The sequence below is a fragment of the Lotus japonicus genome, chromosome 1, assembly GCF_012489685.1.
Source record: "Lotus japonicus ecotype B-129 chromosome 1, LjGifu_v1.2".
Taxonomy (NCBI): Eukaryota; Viridiplantae; Streptophyta; class Magnoliopsida; order Fabales; family Fabaceae; genus Lotus; species Lotus japonicus.
The window spans coordinates 121,130,920-121,148,964 of NC_080041.1; the positions used below are offsets into that span (position 1 = coordinate 121,130,920).

The following is an 18,045-nucleotide window of genomic DNA, read 5'->3' on the forward strand; positions in this document are numbered from 1 at the left end:
CAAAGGTTAAAAAACACAACAAACAAATTTCACATCTTTGGCAATGGAATACTACATTACTATGATATAACAAAATCAAACTTTTTAACTGATATATAAGTTTTTACAACTAATTTAAGTCATTTTGGATACCACACCTTGAATTGACTCAAGGTACCACAGCAAACACCTTAATTAGTTTGGTTTGGGATGTAGGGTTGAGAGAAAATAATTAAAACATAAAATTACTGTGGAATCTGATGTTACAATTGGTAGGCTTTGAGTAGAAAAATATTTAAAATCATTTAATCAATTCAAGTGAATTTTTTTTTTAATAGAAAACGATAATTTTTAAATAGTTGAAGAAATTAAGTTGTCATAATTGAAAAATTAAGGACCAAACCTAATAAAAAAATAACGAAAAGTCAAAGTCAAACATTACCAATAATACAGAGATTAACAAAAGTACAATTAAGATAGGAAAAAGCCTCCCATTAGGCAGTAGGCAAAAGACAAAAAATGGCAGGGGTATATTAAGCCTACAGATAAATTCTGACCACATCTAAATTTCTAATATCTTACAGAATTACACAGCCTCTGGGAAAATCCTTAACCTACAGCAATTCCCCAGAGGAACTTGCTACAAAAGATCATGTCTTATGACAATGCTCACTGTCTAGATACTGGGGGTGGTGTTGATGGGTGACTTTGCCCATAAAACCCCATGCCAGATGGCCTGTAAAATCCTGGCGGTGACTGCTGTTGCGGCTGTGCTGGCTGAGGACTCGGCATAGACATCCCCATTGCCACATGTGGAGGCAGAGGAGGCGGAGGTGGTAAGCTATTCGATCCGTATCCATAAGGAATTCCCCCAGCCATCATACCAGTTGATTGGCCATATGGTTGATTTGCGGAAGAATGAGGCATGGGAGGGGGTGCTGAAGTAAATGCAGCTTGCAAGTGATTGGCTTGAGACATGTTCTGCATGTTGGTTGATGGTTGTTGTAAGTTGGCATAGAAGGACGAGTTAGCCATGTCAGAACTGTTGTTAACATCAGAAACAGGCGCTGGCTTTTCAAGTTTTTGTCTTTTATCTTGGTTGAAAGCAGGTAACCCTGATGTGAATCCAGTAGAGTTTAAGCTACCCTTCATTGAGGCAGCTTCTTCAGCTACTAGAGAAGAAAGAACTGATGTAAGCATCTGGGCAGAGGATGCAGAGGCAGCAAGCTTAGCAGCCATAGCAGCTGCTGCTGCCTTCTTGTTATCATCATCAGAAGCCCTAGAAGGAGCAAATGACATAGAAGGTTGGGTAAAAGTAGGCTGAGAAGTGGTGCTGTTTTGTTGAACTGAAGGAAATGTGGCTTCAGCTGCTTGATTAAGCCGCTTCTTGATACCAGCTGCTTTCTCAATCTGGTCTCGTACAACCTTCACAATAATAAAAGCATCAATTTATATATATGATTTAATTTGGCACAGAAGCACAAGGAGAAAAGAGAGAAAGAAAACTGTTACTGATCTGTAGAACAAGATACAACTGAGTTACTGACATTTGAGAGGTCAGTGCTCTCCTAACAATAATTCTACTCAAGAATGAATCACCTAATTGCTATAAAATATCTTATAAAGAAATAACTAATGAACTAACTAATTACCAGTTAGCTGTGGATGTACCAACTAACTCCAAGGACCCACTTCTAACTGTAAACTAACAGGAAGAAACTAACTTCTTCAGCTCCTATTCCTTCTTTGATACACTTCAGTGATAGGAGGCTGGATCCTAGCTCTATTAATACCCGCCCTTAAAGATCCACCTTGTGACAAGGTGGAAAGAAGGAAAAACCTGGAAAATCTTCAAAGCTAATTCCCAACTATTCTCTTACTCGGGTAAACCCTTTCATTTGATCAGAACCTCCAGATCTGCCCCTGCTCCTCTAGAATCTACCAGAAACTCTGGTCCTGTAAGCAAAGTAAGATCCTCAGCCAAACCAGAAGGCAAGTGTTGAACTTTACCAAAGGTGCACTTTTTCTGGTTAACCTTCAAACTATGTTGTCTTAAAACCTCCAAAACCAACCTAAGGTGATGAAGATGCTCTTGTAACCCCAAACTAAACACCAGGATATCATGAAAGAAAGAAAAACCAATACAAACTTCCTAAAAAATGGCTTGAGGACCTCATTCATCAATGCTAGAGGGGGCATTTGTAAGTCCAAAAGGAAGAACCAAAAACTCATAATGGGCCTCATGAGTTCTAAAAGCAGTTTTTTCAATGTCACCCTCCTTCATACGAATTTGGGATACCTGGATCTTAAATCTAATTTTGAAAACATGGTAGCATGTCCTAATTCATCCAACAGTTCCTTAATTACAGGACAGGGAATTTATTTGGAATAGTAATCATATTAAGAACCCTATAATAATCAACACAAAATCTCCCACTACCATCTCTATTCTTAACTAAGATGATTGGACTTACATAGGGACTAACCCAAGGCTGAAAAATTCCAGCCTCTAGCATTTCTTTTAGGCTTAAAACCACTTTTGGTCCCCACAAATACACTTTGTGCAAGATTGGTCCCCAAACTTTAAAAATAGCACTTTGAGTCCCCCACGTTACCCTCCGTTAACAAAAGTAGTCCCTCCGTCAAATTTCTAACGTTTTTATCATATGTGGCACATTTTAATTGATGTGTATGCTTATTAGGAGATAGATTATCCTGTGTGGCAAATTGAAAAAAAAAAACAAATTTGCATCAGTTTCATCTTCTTCATATGCATCATCATCCTCCTTCTCCATCATCATCTTCATTGTTCTTCATCTTCATCATCATCTCCATCTTTCTTCTTCATCTTCATCAGATCTAGAAATCTCATTGTTCTGGTAAGCATCTAAATTCAAATCATCTTCTCTAACCCAAAAACCCCAAACCCATAAACACCATAGCCACCTCTGTCAATTGGCGTATGAAGAAGATTTAAGCCGTTTGCAAACTTGTCCTCTAGCTCCATTGATATGATTGGAATTGGTATCATTTGCATTAAAGAAACATGATAATTGTGTATGGAAATTAGGTTACGAACATTAATTGAATTAGCAACATCCCTAACCCCAAACCCATAAACACCATAGCAACCTAAATTCAAATCAGCGTTAGGGTTAGGGTTCGATGATTTAACCACATTTCTAGGCGATTTCTTCTCCAAGTTCGATCAAATTTCTCAGCAATTTATGGGTATTTGTTCGATTTGGGGGTTAGGGTTCATAATCATCTTCATATACCTTGCTGCTGGAGTGCTGGGTTTAATGTTTCCTTTCATTGCTTTGGGAAGAAGAAGCAGCAATTAGCTTAGAGAGAGAGAGAGAGAGAGAGAGAGAGAGAGATAGAGATTAGCTATGTGATTTGGGAGTTTTCTGGGTTTGGGTTTAAAATGATGAATATGGTGGAAGAAGATGAAGATGAAGAATTTTCTGGGTTTCTTCATTTTTTTATTTTTCAATTTTTTTTGTTAAATTACATATTTGTCCCCATAACAGTTTTTGGACGGAAGGAATAATTTTGTTGACGGAAGGTAACGTGGGGGACCCAGAGTGCTATTTTTAAAGTTTGGGGACCATTCTTGCACAAAGTCTATTCGTGGGGGACCAAATGTGCTTTTAAGCCTTTCTTTTATTAACTTTTCTCTCTCAGTTTTTTTGTTATGAGGATACCAATATGGACGAAGATTAGGATATCACTTCCCTCTTTGAGGACAATGGCACGATCATGCCTTCTTGGAGGAGGAAGATCAACAGGTTTCTGAAATAGATCATCAAAATCCAGCAACAACTGCTCAAGTTCCTTAGGCACCAACATGTCAGGATGAGCAGAAATCTCCATCTCTTTGAAAGAAACTACAAAGCCAATACCATCATCAAGTAAGACCTCTGTAGTCATTGAAGCACCAGATCTGGTGAATTCTGGCTCACCTTTCAACCACCATTTCTGCCCAGCCACCTCTATTTTCAAGGTTAGATCCTTTTGCACTTATTTCTCCTAAAGAGGCTAGCCAATCCAGCCACAAAACAATACCAGCCTCCAAAAAAGAATCCTGAACAACCTTCAACCCTTGAACCATCAATATCACCTCTTTACGCACCCCTTGACACCTAAATCTTGTGCCCATCTCCTAACTCCACAAAATAAGGAGTTTGATTTAAAGCCAACTGAAGTCGCTGAGCCAAAACCAAAGAAACAAAGTTGTGTGAAGCACCACAATCCACCAAAACTACAACCTTCCTATCATTGATGGTACCCCAAACCTTCAAATATCTTTTAGAAGTCAACGGAACTATACATGAAATGATACTTGAGCATCCAAAGATCCCTCCACAATTCTTCCCTCCAAATCCTCCCTCATTGTGTCATCCCCTATATCATCCTCTCCCAAAAGCATCACCGGAAACTGTTTGTTTTTGCAAACATGAGAACAATTGAATTTCTCTTCACAACTCACATTCTCCTTTCCTTGACTTCTACTGCACCTCTGCATCTGAGAACCTCTTGATTCCATCATTTCTTCCCCTACCAGCACTCACAAAACCCGTGGTTTTGCAGGGTATATGCCCTGCTCCACCCTCCTTATTACTAGCCCCATTACTAGGAGCAGAAAATTGGAATCTTGAAGTCGAAAAAGATTTGGAAAAATAGCTGGATTTACCAAAAGTATTACCCTCACCCTTTCTACTAACCTTGTTTTTCTCTTCAATCAACCTGGCCTTCTTCATCATGGCTGGTAAAGTCACAGGTTCATGAAGCCTCAGTTCTGTCTCCACTTCCTCTTTCAAGCCGTTGAGAAAAATGTTGTTCTAATACTCCTCATTCAAGTATTCAACCCCTTTACTGCAGAGGCATGTTTCTCAATTCTTCCATGAAATCCTGCACGGAATCCTGCTGTTTCAGCCCCGAGAGAGCCAGAAATGCACCTTGAATAATTCCCAAGAAGGTTCGGCAATACAAAGCCACCATCATCGCCTTCCTCTTCCATAGCCCCTCTGATTCGGAAAAATTGTTCCAGCTTCTGAATCCCCCCATACGCATCTCCTCCACCTTCAGAAACGGGAATCTCGACATTTGTCCATTTTTCAGTCGCAGAAAACACATCGCGCTTTGCCTCCGCTTTTGGCCCAGCTCCGCCCGCATCCACTGTTCTACGCGTCAGACCTCCACCACTCTTCGTCGCCATAACTATTTGAACATCTTGGGATAATCCCAAGACAATCTCTTCTAACTTGTTCATGCGGTTTTCCTGGTTCTCCTCCAGTCTTCACAAACGCTCCCCTTGAATTTCTCTTTCAGAGGCCCAATTTCTCCCCATAGCTTTGATTGTTGGCCATTGAATTCTTCTACAATTATAGCCACAGAACCAAGATCGGTGCTTTGTTACCAAGTTGATAGAACTTGGCACAGAAGCACAGGGAGAGAAGAGGGAAAGAAAACTGCTATTGATATGTAGAACAAGATACAACTGAGTTACTGACTTTCGAGAGGTCAGTGCTCTCCTAACAATGATTCTACTCAAGAATGAATCATCTAACTGATATACAATCTCTTATAAAGAGATAACTAACTAACTAATTGCTAGTTAGCTGTATCGACTAACTAACTCCAAGGACCCACTTCTAACCGTAAACTAACAAGCTGAAACTAAATTCTTCACCTCCTATTCCTTCTTTGATACTTCAGTGATATGAGGCTGGGTCCTAGCTCTATCAATATATAACACAAGAATAAATTGATTTCTGAGATAAACTTGAGAAACATTTAAGGCTAATGTTACTTGCTACAAAAAGCAATTAGTAATTTCTGCAGAAACTGAGAAAAGTTTAGTTACAAAAGAAATTTTTAATTTTGCAGACCATTTCGAGGTGAAGCTTGAACCATGAGCTTTTTCAGACCATTGGATAAAAAATCAACGGCCCATATCTCGAATAGAGAGAGATGGTGAGAGAAACAGATGGATCGGATACAAATTCTATCTTACGTTGAAAAGTGAACAAAAGTTCACCTGTTTATTTTGAGAAAATAAATAAGCTTTCTTTTTTACAGCTTTCTGAGGATGATTTCAGAAGAAAAAAACTCTTCTGAGATAATCAGAAACAAGTATGGTCTATTCTAGTCAATCAATATGGCACTTTTCAAGGATACTCGTAGTAGTAGACACAATGGTAAGAGGCAACAAACACTTCAATTATATTATAATTAGTAAAAAGGAAAGTTCTGCACCCACAGAAAGAGGCCACAGACAGACATTAAAGAGAGGTTCTTACCTGTAACTGGGCGTGAACATGCTCTTGCCTTGATTCCTGAAAAGCTTTAGATTAGTAAGCAGTCATCGAATTTGAATTATTAACAAGCATAGATGTAGAATCGACTGTACTTGTTCCTGCAGTGCGTCTTTAAGCTGAGAAAGCAAAGAGGCCCTTGCAGCCCCAGCATTTTCAAGTTGCTCCATATAATTCTTAAGCTCTTTTTCCTGCTCTTGCAAGTCATTGACCAAAGTGGATCCGAGCTGGTTTCCTGATGTCAATCCAAACATGTAAGAGGTAATGTCAATAAACAAATCAATTAATCACTTCTCTGATTGCAATAGAAACGGATAAATCTAAACTGCTCTGCTTGTGGCAGAGTCTAGTTCGCCATTCATGTATTCAAATGCCCTAAAGATATCAGGGAGGGCATCACACCAACAAAAACTGTAGTTTTCTAATGGGAATAATGACATGCGCAGGAGTAAATAAATAATCATAATCCGTCGGTTCCTTTCATTAATTGCTCAAGAACACCTGTTTCACACCACTGAATAATACTCTAAAGGGCCAGGTTATCAGGGGAAGACAACTACTTTAAATAAGAATAGTAAATACCGGACGCAGCCCATATGAGACTAATGCTTCTGCATCAACCCATTAGGGTTCAGAAGAGTAGTCTATCCATGAAAAGATGAAGACAAACCCTAATTCCTTGAAGAACGCCTAGGGTTCAGAAGTGTCCATGTGTTATTGGACTCTAAAGCAATCATTTCATCAATCCTAGCCTGTCTCGACCCAGGATGGGATGATGTTTCCTGAACAGTCTTAGGAAATAGGAATGGCAATAGATGATGAAGTAGCCAAAGGCACAGTGGGAAGGAGATAATCGGTGATAACATAGAAAATTATAAATGGGATGAGGATTAAGTGAGGAGCACAATAGGCTAGTCATCAGAAGAATCAGGTAGGACCACAGCAGAAGAAGAGGTCATAGTTGGAGCTGAATCACGAGTATTGACTGAAGGAGGAGGCTCAGTAGCTCATATGTAATACCAGATCCACATGAGAAGTCAAGATAAGGCGCAGGTAATACCTGAGAAGTTATGTCAGGTGCAGTAATACCTCAGAGGTCATGTCTGCTGCAGCTTATGATGCAAAGAATGATGTATCCTCAAAGAAGGTAACATATGTGATCATAGATGTGTAGCAGAAGAATAACATCTATTAGAATTTGGGAGGCCTAACTCAACCCAAAAGCTAGCTCAAGAGTTGAGGGTTGCTCTACCCTTTATAAAGGCTGTCTATACCATATCTCTAGCCAATCTGGGACTTCTAACACACCCAGGGCTGGACATCTAGAGCGTGGAATTTGCAGTATTGGTCAACTGCAGGGTGACCCAAATATGGGAGGTCTACACCAACAAACGGTTCTAGGATAGGCTCTTTTACCATACCAGAATTTAGGAGGCGTAACTCAACCCAAAAGCTAGCTCAAGAGTTGAGGGTTACTGTTAGAATATAATATAAAACCATTAATGTGACCCTTACCCAAGAGCTTAAGCTTTTGGGATAAAGTGGTTATTTGACATGGTATCAGAGCCTCTATGACTGAGAGGTCTAGAGTTCGATCCTTGCTCCCCTCACTTTCTAATTAAAAGTGGAATTTAATTAAGCACATGGTAGGTGGGCCTGTGCATTTATCCACGCTTCAAGCCCAAAGGGCTCTTGCGTGAGGGGGCGTGTTAGAATATAATATAAAACCATTAATGTGACCCTTACCCAAGAGCTTAAGCTTTTGGGATAAAGTGGTTATTTGACAGTTACTCTACCCTTTATGAAGGCTACCTATGGCATATCCTACCGAATGTGGAAATTCTAACATCCATTCCAACATTGTGTCTGCAATCCTGGACTCCATAGCCTCAATCATTGGGATCCAATAGGTCGGACCAAATTGTTAGGGTCCCAAAGATGAAAAACAATGGAAAGAAAAAAAAGAGCTGACAGAGAAGAAGAGATTTCAGAAGAATGGGAGAAACTCCCCTCAAAGGTTTCCCTTGCAGCCAATACTGGTTCAGTTATTCAACTTAAACGAATGAAACCACCATATTAAACAGTCAGCTCCCCTATTTAAGCATACAATGAATAATAAATATCTAAAACCCAAAGCCTAACTGATAGCAGCTGCTAACCTAACTAGTAGTAAAAGCCTACGTAACTTTGCTTCCTTTTCCTACAGGTGTACACCTTCCAAATCCTTGCCTCCACAGGCTGGTCCGTCTTATTTTACTCTGTTAATCCCACTTCTAAATTCTAATCACCACCAAGCATGACCTAAGTGGGTGTTTGTTTCAAGGTATACAATTACATTCCTCGAAATGATACATAGAGGAATACCTAACCAGGAATGTTATTCCCGAGTAAATTCTAAAAACATGTTTTGTATCACATTTAATATTTCCATAAACATGTTTCCAAACTCGTTTAGTTCAAATACAAAAATAGAAAAACACCTCAAAAGATGGAACAAAGAATATGGTAGAAGGAAGTGAGGATGGAAGTTATGGTCTAGTCGGTTCCAAAAACAACTTCTATTCCCACAGGAAAGGAAGACACCCACCCCTCATCATGGAAATTGGAAACAAGCAAAACATGGACATGTTCTTTTCCTAGTTTCCTGTAAATCAATAATGTCCAGGTTCCAAGTTTGTACAAAGCAAGAGAATGTCATTCTACATACTTTAAAGTTTAAAACTAACACACCCAGCATTTATAAAAAAAAATTGCATAATATTTATTATATTTCAAAAAGTAATGTTTCAGTTATGAATATGATAACCATCTCTCCAAAGTACCAGAACTACAAACATCTACAAATGGCCCTGCAGAAGTTAAACCTAAAAAACAAGAAAGATTCTTCATTGTATTATGACAGTAACTGATTTAATTAATTTCCATCCTCGAAACAAAAATATTTGCTTCTTTCAAAAGAAAGTAACAGGCAGAATGGATCAAGCCCTCGAGCTATCCTCTTACCTTGAGCCAATGTATTTTCAACATCTTCCACAAGTTTACCCACACCATGTACAGCATCATTACACTTGTTTAAGGCAGCTTCCTCATCGAGATGTCCATCAAAAACCGACTGAAATGCAGTTAGTATTTTTTCTGGCAAACACCCAACAGCCAGTTTCTGCAGTGAAGATGACCAAGAATTGACACACTCAAAATCAGACATACCAAAACAACACCTAATAGGCTAAAAAACTAACATAAGACAGTGCTGCTGCTGCAATTTGCTTACTATTCTCACTGAGTGGGCATCCCTCTTCACTATCTTTATAGAATTTGAACTCTTTCCATTGCTTGCAGAGGATGGAAGGAGGGGATTCTTACCCAATATTTCATCCTTAAGACCCTGAGCTCGGGAACCAAAAACCTTCCTCTCCTCCCATATGTCAACCTAAACATGTCAGAAGACCACATTACCAATTCCATCCAACACCCAAACACTGAAAAACTCTACCCAGAAGGAAAGAAAAATAATGAAAGGTCTGGTTAGAAAGTAAATAAGACCAATGGCTTAAGATGAAAAAGCTCAGAAAGCAAAATAGATAGTAACATATAGCTGATAAAAATGGACTCTCTAATGCATTATTTTTCTATGGCAGTAGCATAAAAAGATGCTATGTACTAGTCAACTGGATAAAGTGAGAATTCACATACAAAAAGTAGAAGCAACAGAAAAATAATGACTTAGACCCTGACATGACAGAACAAGACACTTCTTTTGTATTGAACTCCGGATTATTAAGTATGACTACAATGTTAGTTCTGTTTTTAAATAAAGCAGGGATTTTTTTACAGGAGACTGTTAAAAATTACAGAAAGGACAAAGGGTTCTGGATATATATGTCTAATTGGATTTTCCAAACCGGTTGAGATAAATGCTTGCTGGTCTAAACTGATTTTAAATATGGTTTTCATTCAAATAGTTGGGATGCCAAGTTAATCCTTGGAAATCTATTTTGCAGGGATAGTCTTATTTTACACCATTTGTTCTTTGAAACTGGTGGATGGCTCAAAAATAGATTTTGGGAAGATAATGAGACAGGAACATTGCTGTTTCTGAAGCTTTTCCTTGTCTATTCCAGCTTTCTAGCGTATAATTCTCCCATCCAAAATTTCTTTGTAGTTCATAATTCTAATCACTCTAATTTCCTTTTTTCTCAGAAATTTGTATGTTAGAGAAACTAGTGAAACTCAATTCCTCTTGAATTTTATTTAGTTCAGCTTCTGCTCTCCTTTCAATCAAAACATGAGACTCTATTTTCATGCAAATCTTATTTTCAACTCCTCATCATTTCCCACATAAGGGAAGAATTTTTTCTTCATTAGCCGATTTGGAAATCCAAAGCTCCTAAGGTCAGATCTTTTGTTTAGACAGTAATATGGAACAGGATTAAGTAATTAACACTAATGAGATGTTACAATTTGAAGGCTCCATAAAGATCTCTTCTAATGTGTGTTAGGTGCAGTTCTGATAAGAGGTTTTACCTAGGTAGTGTATCAATTGTTCAGTGATGACACACATTTGTGACAGCCTTTTTGGTATTTTTGTTGAGAATTGGGTTTGTCCTAGTACATTGGATCAGTGTCTTCGTATTCACTTTCAAGGGTTTGGTAATAAGGAACAAAACCTTGTGACAAGAAAAACAAGGGTTTGTGTGGTTGGAAAAGAATGCCCTTATCTTCAAGGGTGCATCTTCTCCTTTCAATATACAATGGGAGATAATAATTATTTATATAGCCTACCTTTGGTGTTCAGCACATGGTTTATATCAGGGGATCAGTATTTCAGATATGCAAAGATTGGACAGCTCTGAAACACTTGACTAAGTTTGAAGGACGAGCTATGGTTCATTCACACTCCTATTATTTTGCACTTCATTTCCACCTTCACTTCTATCTATCTCTCTCTTCTCTTTCAATCATATCACCCATCACATCTCTTACTTTCTCTCTCTTTGCTTCCTATCTCTCTCTTCTCTCCATTCCATTTCCACTTAAAAGGGAATGCGAACAAAACTTTTTCCTTTGACCAACTTCTGTTTCTATTTTTTCTTTTTCTGGTTTGACCTTATCCTCCATTTTTTCCTACTGTTTTTTCTAATACAACTTGAACAAGTAAGGTTCAGACTTCTGAACAGAATATTATGTTATATTCATTAGACTGCAGCTGCTTACACACACACAGCACATAAACACGCGCTGTACAGCAGACAATTGAGATGGCAGATTTCTTCTTAATTAATAGTTGTTGAGTATACAAGAAATAATATATAGGAAAAGTAATAATAAATACCTGCAGATAATATCTCTCTAAATCAGAAAAGACACAACTTTTATTCAAAATAAAAAATTGAAGTTTCATATAAATGCTGCATATGAACAGCCGAACATAGCCAGCCCATGAAGAATCAGAGAATGAGGGTGATGAAGAGCTATAGGGAGAGGGGAGCTATTCCAACGGGATAGCCATAGTGGTTACTGAGTATTCCCCATACACATTGTCATTAATTTATAGAATGTGTCAACAGTTTTTAGTTTTACCACAAAACCTTGAACCATCCAATTGCCAGATAAAGGGCTAGTCTGGTTTTCAAAACATCCCATGGACTAAATTCTTAAATGTTACATAGAATAAGACAGAGGGTTACACTACATGCCACCTTCACACAGACTAAGGGGTGACTCACGCCACATTCATAACAGTGCTTCCTCTCCTTAATATGAAAATTAAAAATGATGACGGCCAACTTCTAGAATGAAATTCTAGTAAAAGATTTCTGACCTAGAAGGATAAAACTTTCAACTGAAATAGGAAGCACAGGTCATCATCACTAATAAAAAATTCATTAAAAAAAACAAAATATAGAAAACTAGATACTTTAATCTGGAAATTTATAATTCCTTCTGTCATATTGATTCAACGCAGTGTACTCATTGAAATAAAAGGGGAGAAAGTCCACAAAAAGAGAAGAGGAAAATAAGACAGCACCCAAGCCAGGACCCATAATTCTCTGGCATTTCAATATAAGCATTACATTGACTATAATGTGATTTTAATACAATTGACTCACGAAACTTATAACAAATGAAAATAAGACTTACAAGTCTGGTCACAGCTTTCTTCCCCTGTTCATCACCACCTTCATAAACACACTTGAGAGCCACTGGAAGAACTTTCCAGAATTCATTGACGAACTCACTACCCTTTCGCCTACTATTTTGCAAGATGTCATTAGCCAAGTATAGAAAAGAGACACGCAGATCTTTCTGGGATGCGTTGAACAATTTATCCCATGTTTCGATTATTTCTTTTGCTCTCTTCCGGTGAGAAATACACCAACGAGACAGTGCTGAAGGAATGTTTAAGAAATGCAGATTGCAATACAACAACTTCATTAATAGAGAAATAAACAGAGGGGTGGCGCAATAATGAGAAGGAAATAAGATTTAAATAACAATGCATTAAACCAGGTGAACTTAGTAAACAATGTTTTAAAGCAGAAATCAATATTTAAAACAATATTACTTCCTGAAATTTATTCAGCTAGTGAAGGAAATCAAGCAACACTTATCATTCGCCAAAAGTATAAAATGCAACCATCTTATTGATAATTCTAGTACAGGCAGATAGCACCATAAAACACAGGCTTGCATCAATAGGCCAAAAAAGTAAATCACAAAGTGAACTTGACACCCCATCGTCACACAAAACACGCTTCGCAATAATGATAAATTCAAAACTGAACTTTTAGGTAAAATCTTTCACACTACTTCTATAGACAAGAAGTAACAACCAGGGTACTTGGGCATTTCTGATATACTAAATCCATGACAATGGATCGCAATTTTCACCTGAAGATGAGGATCCCCAGAGGGATTGTCCCATGTGGGGCCCTTACCTTCGGGATTTTCCCCTATGGGGATGGGGACAGGGGTAAAAATCTCCCCAACACAGGCTTGCATCAATAGGCCAAAAAAGTAAATCACAAAGTGAACTTGACACCCCATCGTCACACAAAACACGCTTCGCAATAATGATAAATTCAAAACTGAACTTTTAGGTTAAATCTCTCACACTACTTCTATAGACAAGAAGTAACAACCAGGGTACTTGGGCATTTCTGATATACTAAATCCATGACTATGGATCGCAATTTTCACCTGAAGATGAGGATCCCCAGAGGGATTGTCCCATGTGGGGCCCTTACCTTCGGGATTTTCCCCTATGGGGATGGGGACAGGGGTAAAAATCTCCCCAACACTTGGAACAGGGGACAAAAACTATACTTCCTACTCTATCAATGAAAATACAATAATACCCTTAGCACAAAAAACAAAAGTAATCAATAGATAGTAAAAGCTCTAAACCCTGTGTATGAAAACAAACAAAAAATCATTTCAGTAAAAAAAAATCTCAGAATAATTCAAAGATAAAAAGTAAACACCCTTAGTCCCTCTATTACAGCCTACTTTTGAATTTTGAATATTAGACATCACATTTTGGATTTCTTATTTTAAAGACTTCACATGTTGTTTGATGTTGAATTTCTTTTTATGTTATTTGAACTTTAATTGTATATTTTTTATGACAAGTTTGTGGTCCCCGTAAGGGTCTGAGCCTCTGAGGGGAGGCAGGAAATAGGGACAAGAGAAAAATATACCCCATAGAAATGATCGAAAATGAGGACGATCACAGGGGAGGGATGCCCACCCCCGCCCTCCACGAGTGCCATCCGTAGCCATAACAGTGTAAAAACTAACACAGATTAGGCAGCAGCATGAAAACTGCAAATTGTCTGCCTAGTTTTATAAGATATGTAAATTTGGTAAATGGGCATCATTTCACCATCATGCAATAAATCAAGAAAACATATATTACAACATGAAAATATAGGTCGTGGTTCCTTGGTTATGTTTTTCTATATCCAAAGAAGACGGTTCAGCAGTGCAGTAATTGGATAATGCCATAGAATTTTTTTTGTTATAAATGATCTATTGGAACTATTGGTAACCTGATAGAGTGATAGTGCAGAAATAACCAAAAGGAAAATTGTCACTAAAAGCCAAAACAATTGAAGAAAGAAAGAGGGATTAGTGCTGGATACATTCAATGCTTTGTTGTGAATTGTTGAGTTTCAACAACTTCTCTGCTAATACTTGTCCATCAAATATGTCGTTGCTCATACTGCTTTTTGACAGCTTTCACATACCTTGCAGATTTCCTACATTCAGAAGAAAGGGACGTCAATTGAATAAGGGTTTGATGCATAGATTGAAATAGAAAAACATAGTTAAAATCATGTAAATCAATCATGCAGAAAATCTCATCAAAATGAAGGAATTTTACTAGATAAAAGGACACAAGAAGTATAGCTACAAGGAAGATAAGAATTTTGGTCAGAAAGAAAATATGAAAATAAAAAATGGTGACGAGGATAACAATAATAGTTGAGAAATAGACTAAGAGTGAACTGAATTGCTTAAGAGATTAATTCCTGGACATTGAATTTAAATTTATTTCAATATAGAATTGAATCCCTCACTTTTATGATTAATATGGCAATTACAACAGATTGACTGATTCCTAATCTACATAAATACCTAATCAACAATAATCAAACATATATATGTCCAACAAAAGAGAGAACTGTCAACACCCCCCCCCCCTCAAGGTGGTACATATATGTTATATGCATCAAGCTTGTCACAAACATATGATGTTCTTGGATCTCAGGGGGACTAAGTAAATATATCTTCTAGTTGACCATCGAAATTCACAAAACATGTACTGATTTCTCTCCAAAAAAAAACTTTCTCATGGATAAAATAGCAGTCAACCGTGTTTATACTTTAATCCACTCAAGGAAAAAGAGAATGTGCAAGGCCGTCTGGTTATCTCCAATAAGACTCGAAGATTTTATTATTTTACAAAACTTTTAACCAGGAAAGAAGTTGTTTTAACCATATGAGAATAAAAAAGAGTTCCACTAGACATTGGGATGCTCATAAGGAAGTTGTAACAGAAAGTACCGAGACAAAACAACTCATTCAACAAACAGATGACCTCTTGGCTTTTCTTATGCCCCACTTTAAACCAAAATAATCCCTCATAACTTCTAAGCAACCACAACAAGGATCCAGAAAAGATACCAACAATCACAGGGAATTTGAAAACAAAGCACAATTAACCCAGATTAATATATATCCAACTATCCAAGTGCTTTAAAATCATTTGGAGTTGAGACCAGGATCACTAAAGTTAAGAACTCAAGGTTAAGGATTACAACCTCCAGGAACTTCAAAATACATAAGAGGCCACTACAAAATCTGGCAAACAGCCAAAGATGCAATGCAAGAGAAAACATAGGAGCGCCGTCCAAATCTGATTATCAAAATGTAAAAAGTCTCAAATACAAGGGGAAAAAATGCAAAAAATTATCATGACATTGCTAACTCCTCTACAAATAAGATTTCTTCCATCAACAACAAACTGCAAGTAAGATAACGCCACAAATTCCTCCAATCTTACTCTCGCGCAGTCACGCCCCTAGTAAAGCCCTATCACCTACACCTATAACATAGCAAATCATCCAACAAAGCATAACTAAAGGCACAGAAAGATTAAAAATTTGGTAAAATAACACCATCTCTGAATTCAATGAAGCAACTATGAACTAGTGGGTCGCTGCTACAACTTGCACACTACAAACATCAACTAGAACCCACGCTTCTCCGAATTGAAAAAGTGAAAGCAATGAAATTCGTTCAGGTCAAAATCTAAATTCCATGGAACCTAAATGGATTGGGAAAACGAAAAACACAAGAAAAACCTAATGCGAATTGAATTTGCATTTGGTGAAAACCTAACATTATAGAGAGGAGGAGAGGTTGTTGGATGCGAAAGAAAGACTTACGAGGTTAAGAGAGAGGCAAAGGTGAACCACCGCCGTGCAGGGCCGCCGTCGCCGTCGCAGAGAGAGAGAGAGAGGGGGAGGAGCTTCGGAAAGTTGATTTTTTTTTTTTGTGTTTGTTTTTGGAAGCAAATTGAGGGCGGAAGAGGATGTGAATATCGTGTTTGGTTTCAGGTTGTTCCTTTCTTCCACTTTTTTTTCAATTATTATTGTTATTATGAATACTTTATTTATTTATTTTTCAAAAGTTTTTGATAAGGAAAATGATATTTGATATACTACCATTACATAATAATTAAACTCTTGTTAAGTTATGAGTTCAAAACAAAACTCTTATTATTATTAATATTATTATTAGTAAGTAGAGGAGGTAGGAGGTGGGGCGTAGAATTTTTATTCTTATAAAATTATTAGTATTGAACTCGTGTCATGCACAGGTCAGAATATGAAAAGTATGAATTTTATACTATAATTTATTTTTAAAATCAATATGCGACAAGTCCTCTAGTTTATATCCTCCATAAGGTTAGGTTTTTCAGAAAATAAAAAAAAATATAATAAAAAAAATAATCACATACACGAAAAATTGTTAGATGTATAACTAGTTACATGGGTATTTATATTATCAAACTATAGACTTTAAATCTTTGAAATATTCTAATTATAAGGAATCAAAATAGTCCAATCATATCCTATCTTATCTTATACTATATATTATTTTCGAAACTAAAAAGTGACAACTCCGACAAGTGTCACTCCCTCATTTTATGTGTTTCTTCGTAAGTTTTATTTCTCATACTATAATTAGTAGGTGAATGATATCATATTTATATTTTCTAATTTTTTAGTAATTTAAATATTAAATAAATTCATATTTCTTAAAATAATTAATATATTAATATTGCATTTAATAATAATTTATGAAATTAGAATAATTAATAAAGGTCAATTGAGACTTTTTTTGAAAATAACTACTGTATTCATTTGATATTTAATAATTTTAAATGGCAATCAATTGTGACTTTTCTACCATTAAGATGTATGGTGACAAAGTGTTTCTTAAAAACATTATGGTTATCTTTTATATATAAAAAATATTGAATGTAATATTTTACATTCAAAATGATATAAATATGTTATAAAAAAAACTAATATCAAATAGTTTTAAAGGATTGATTTGGAAATTAACTAAAAAGATTTGTATTTTATGTTTTCATATATACATCTGGAGATTAAAATGGTTTTGTAATATTGATTAAAATCATAACAAAATATAAAAAAGAGAATTAGAATGTAACTAGGATTAGAAAAAAAAAAACTTAAATATGTGATATACGTATTTAAAAAACAACAACGAGAGATAAAATATTGAAATTTCTAATGTATGTTGACAAAGTACTTTTATTACATTCATGCATGGCGCGGGATCAATACTAGTTAATTATAAGAAATAATGAATTACATAAGTGTTAAAAACATTACATTAGTGTTGAAGAAAAAATTGAATTGAATTTTCACTATTATTTTGCATCATTATTAGACTCATAAATATACAATAATTGTTCACAAATTTAAATTTGACTTTGTTTTTATTCATACATGAGATTGAATGTAACTATAATTACCAAAGTTTGGTACAAAATTTATTACATTTTTATATTAAAAATATTGAGATTAATGATTTTGTACCTATATCAATTTGTTGGGAATTCATTATTTTTGAAATTTAAAATATTTATGAGATACATTAATTTTGCAATTCAAAATATTTATAAGACACATTTTAATTTTAAAAT

General features: G+C 36.3%; 1 protein-coding gene across 1 annotated transcript; it reads right to left on the minus strand.

The window, feature by feature from the left end:
• Positions 1-399: 399 nt before the first annotated feature.
• Positions 400-16,428, minus strand: LOC130729969 (uncharacterized). The gene is made up of 8 exons (XM_057581826.1): positions 16,253-16,428; positions 14,444-14,560; positions 12,441-12,688; positions 9,571-9,729; positions 9,303-9,459; positions 6,395-6,534; positions 6,285-6,320; positions 400-1,404 (listed from the first exon to the last, which is right to left on the minus strand). The coding sequence occupies exons 2-8, from the start codon at positions 14,520-14,522 to the stop codon at positions 649-651; spliced, it is 1,575 nt and encodes a 524-aa protein (XP_057437809.1). The 5' UTR covers positions 14,523-14,560; positions 16,253-16,428; the 3' UTR covers positions 400-648.
• Between the last annotated feature and the right edge of the window lie 1,617 nt (positions 16,429-18,045).